The 3,274-nt window shown below is 44.2% G+C and overlaps 1 protein-coding gene across 1 annotated transcript; it reads right to left on the reverse strand.

Moving 5' to 3' along the window:
• Positions 1-1,389: 1,389 nt before the first annotated feature.
• On the reverse strand, positions 1,390-3,013 carry LOC148038537 (putative germin-like protein 2-3). The gene has a single exon (XM_087673215.1). It carries the CDS (start codon positions 2,904-2,906, stop codon positions 2,223-2,225), a length of 684 nt encoding a protein of 227 aa, XP_087529341.1. The 5' UTR covers positions 2,907-3,013; the 3' UTR covers positions 1,390-2,222.
• Between the last annotated feature and the right edge of the window lie 261 nt (positions 3,014-3,274).

The raw sequence follows: 3,274 nt of genomic DNA on the forward strand, positions 1-3,274 counted from the left end.
AGTTATGTAGTGGGGATGACTAGCTAGCTTATCCAAAAACCTTGTAAGCCACACTTAGATGCAGTCAGGAGGATTGTGCCGTACGTGAAGGGTATTGCTAATTATGGGTTGTTTTATGAGCATGGGAAATCATTTGTCTTGACAGGTTGTATGGATGCTAATTGGGCTAGTTGTGTCTATGATAGGAGTTCAACCAGTGGCTATGCTTTCAGTTTGGGCAACAATATGATTAGCTAGAGTAGTAAGAAGCAACCCACCATTGCTTTTTCTAATATACAGAGGCTGAATATAGGGGTGCAGCCTTAGTGGCATACAAAGCACTTTGGCTTGTGAAATTGCTACATGATCTGGATATCCAGTTGGACAACAAAGTTACATTGCATTGTGACAGCCTCAGTAATGTGATTTTGGCTAGAAACCCCGTCTATCATGCTAGATCCAAACACATAGAGATTCACTACCATTTTATTAGGGAAATTGTACTTATGGGGCAGATTGATCTACTTCATGTGAAGACAGAAGACGATGTAGCATATATATTTACCAAATCACTTGGTAAAGAGAAATTTGTTCATTTTAGGGAGCTACTTGGAGTACAACAACTAGTCTCAGCTCAAGAAAGGAAGTAGAGCTCAGAGACACTACCACTCCCTATATAAGTGTTTCTAGCTCCAACACCATGGTATAACGCTTACAAATGTCCAAATGCTCCCCTAAAAAGACTTGAACAAGTTTGGAATAAGCTAAAGTGAGTAGAAGATCGATGGGACTTATTCATACCTCAGGGTCCTGACTGCAATGAAAGCTTGAAGTGAAGCTCTTCTTCTTGGGTCTAAGCAAGTGATAAAAAAGCTCCTTGAGTAATACTTTTTTGAATTGATTATATCTAGCTTTTGCAATCACAAGCTCTTCTTCTTCTCAGGCCTAAGCAAGTGATAAAAAAGCTCCTTGCGTAATACCTTTTTGAATTGATTATATCTAGCTTTTGCAATCAGCGGATTCCTTTCTTTAAAAAAATATGATACACAATTTTTAGACATTAGGTGTAGGTGGCATTGGAAATGAAATATACAAGAATATTTAGTGCATATAGCTAGAAGGGTGGCATGGTTGTATGCCATACCACCTGATTTTCTGCCCCTCTGTAACCGTCACTATTTGTGTCAAATATTTACTCTACAACCGTCGCTATTAGCATCACTATTTTCGTCGCTATTTGTGTCGCTAGTTAGTTAGCGATGCTAATAGCAATGAATTCATCACGTCACTAATTAAGGCGCAAATAGCGATGACAAAGGTAATTTTTTCCATGAATAATTTTATCGCTTTAAATGTCGCTATTGGGTCTATATGTTGTAGTGAATATATAAGGTTACTACGTGGTGAAGTCAATACTTAGGTGATTCTCGCGTCTTTAATAGGCTAGTACATGGTAAAGTCAATATTTAAGTGATCCTTGGGTCCTCCATAGGCTAGTACATTGATACTCTTTAGAAGAGATTAGTAGGTTCGCTAGCAGGTTAGGTTAGGATAGTAGGTAAGAAAGTAGGTTAGGTTGGAGAATATTCGTATGTGAGCATGTTTCTTTTTAGACGAAGTAGAAGAACATGTTAAAGTAGACAATCCATTAGTGCGCTGGGAGGGGTTCTCTGATTCTCATTTGCGGGAAATGTAAGTGATGAAATTTATGGGAGGGATTTTCCAGCGAGGTTTGTAAGTTTGCTATTAAAAGGGGTTCATTCGCTCAAATATGGAAGGGGCTTTCAAAATAGCTCTTGAACGTATTTCGTGGTAGCTGTTATGCTTTCATACGCGCATCTGGTACAATATGTGCTTGGTATAGAGTGATCAATTTGCCACGCGATCATGAGAGAGAGAGAGATCGATCGATCGGAAGCAATAAGCGCGCACTTAAGCGTGGCTGATCAAACGTGCTAGATTGTGCAGAAAATTATGGTAACAGGTCGGGGCATGAGAGCAAAGAGGGATCATCGATGTGCTACGGCAAACAGTTGACAATTGAGGAGAAGTAGATCAGCTGAGGAAGCAAATGCAATGTGGCCGATAAGCTGTGCTGATCCATTGATGTGATCAGCTGTGCTAGATTTTATGCAAAGCGGTAAGTCGAACAACAAAGATATGGTGAAAATGATGATCATGCAACAAAACGGCACCTTATTAGTGACGAGAGATCAGAGAAAGGGATGCAACGAATCGCTTCATCAGCTCTTGCGGATGACGGTCTTGAGATGCTTAACCTCAGCAGCGGCTATTTGGAAGGCCTTCTCCAGGACGGCGTCGTCGATGGCAGGCGAGGATGCGAAGAGGGCCTTGGCCACCTGGGAGGTGCCAGGGTTCTGGCTGGCGAGGGCAGCAATCCCCACAGCAGGCTCCCGCCCAACATTCAGCTGGAAATGGACCAGCCCTTTGGGGAAGACGAACAAATCCCCTTCCTTCACTGTCTTGGCAAACAGCTTGTCGTTGCCTGTGGTCACAAACCCTACGTACAGGGACCCCTGCTGCACATACAGCAGCTCAGTGGCGCGCGGATGGACGTGCGGCGGGTTGAGTCCACCAACGGCGTAGTCGATGCGCGCCATGGAGATGCCCAAGGTGTTAAGGCCCGGGAACTTGGCCACATTGGCCAGGGTCACAGCAGAACCCAAGGGGTTGGAGGTGTTCCCGGCCTTGGCGATGAAGGAGGAGGCGAAATCCTCTGGGATAGCCATCGCCTCGGCCTTGCAGACCATGCCGTTCACTTTGAATATGGTGGAGTTGACGTCTGCCACGCATATGTCTTGCAGAGGGTCGGCATCGCTCGCGAGGACGGATCCATTGAACAGAGAGCAGGCGCAGCAGAAGTAACAGAATGAGAAGAAACAAGACAAGATGCTGCTTCTGACCATTTTGCTATGAATTACGGACGAGTGGACTCTGTATTCCGCAGAGACCAACAGACGAGCACAGAGGAGAGAGAGAGAGAGAGAGAGAGAGCGCGCGTGTGATGCGTATACGCCTGCAGTTGGAGCTTTTATAGTTGTCTCATCCTCTCTCGTAGCCATTCCATAATGTGAGCTTGACGGAGGATTTGTATGCAATTGACGCGGTATCCACCGCTTCTTCTTGTGTAGAGTTCGGATTAAGCATTCGAGACTATCGAGATGAGTGAATCCACGTGGTCTTTTTTGGTTAACACTTATTCTCAAGGTTCGGGAAATAATTTTTGAGGAAGAGGTACTAAATCTTTTTGGAACTATCCTCCATTGAGATGGTA

This window comes from Lygodium microphyllum, chromosome 3 (assembly GCF_053477565.2).
Source record: "Lygodium microphyllum isolate KBCC chromosome 3, Lygodium_microphyllum_v1.1.10, whole genome shotgun sequence".
NCBI lineage: Eukaryota > Viridiplantae > Streptophyta > Polypodiopsida > Schizaeales > Lygodiaceae > Lygodium > Lygodium microphyllum.

Excerpts from the sequence above, each read along its gene's own strand:
- LOC148038537 (XM_087673215.1), bottom strand. The coding sequence starts at position 2,906 with ATGGTCAGAAGCAGCATCTTGTCTTGTTTCTTCTCATTCTGTTACTTC.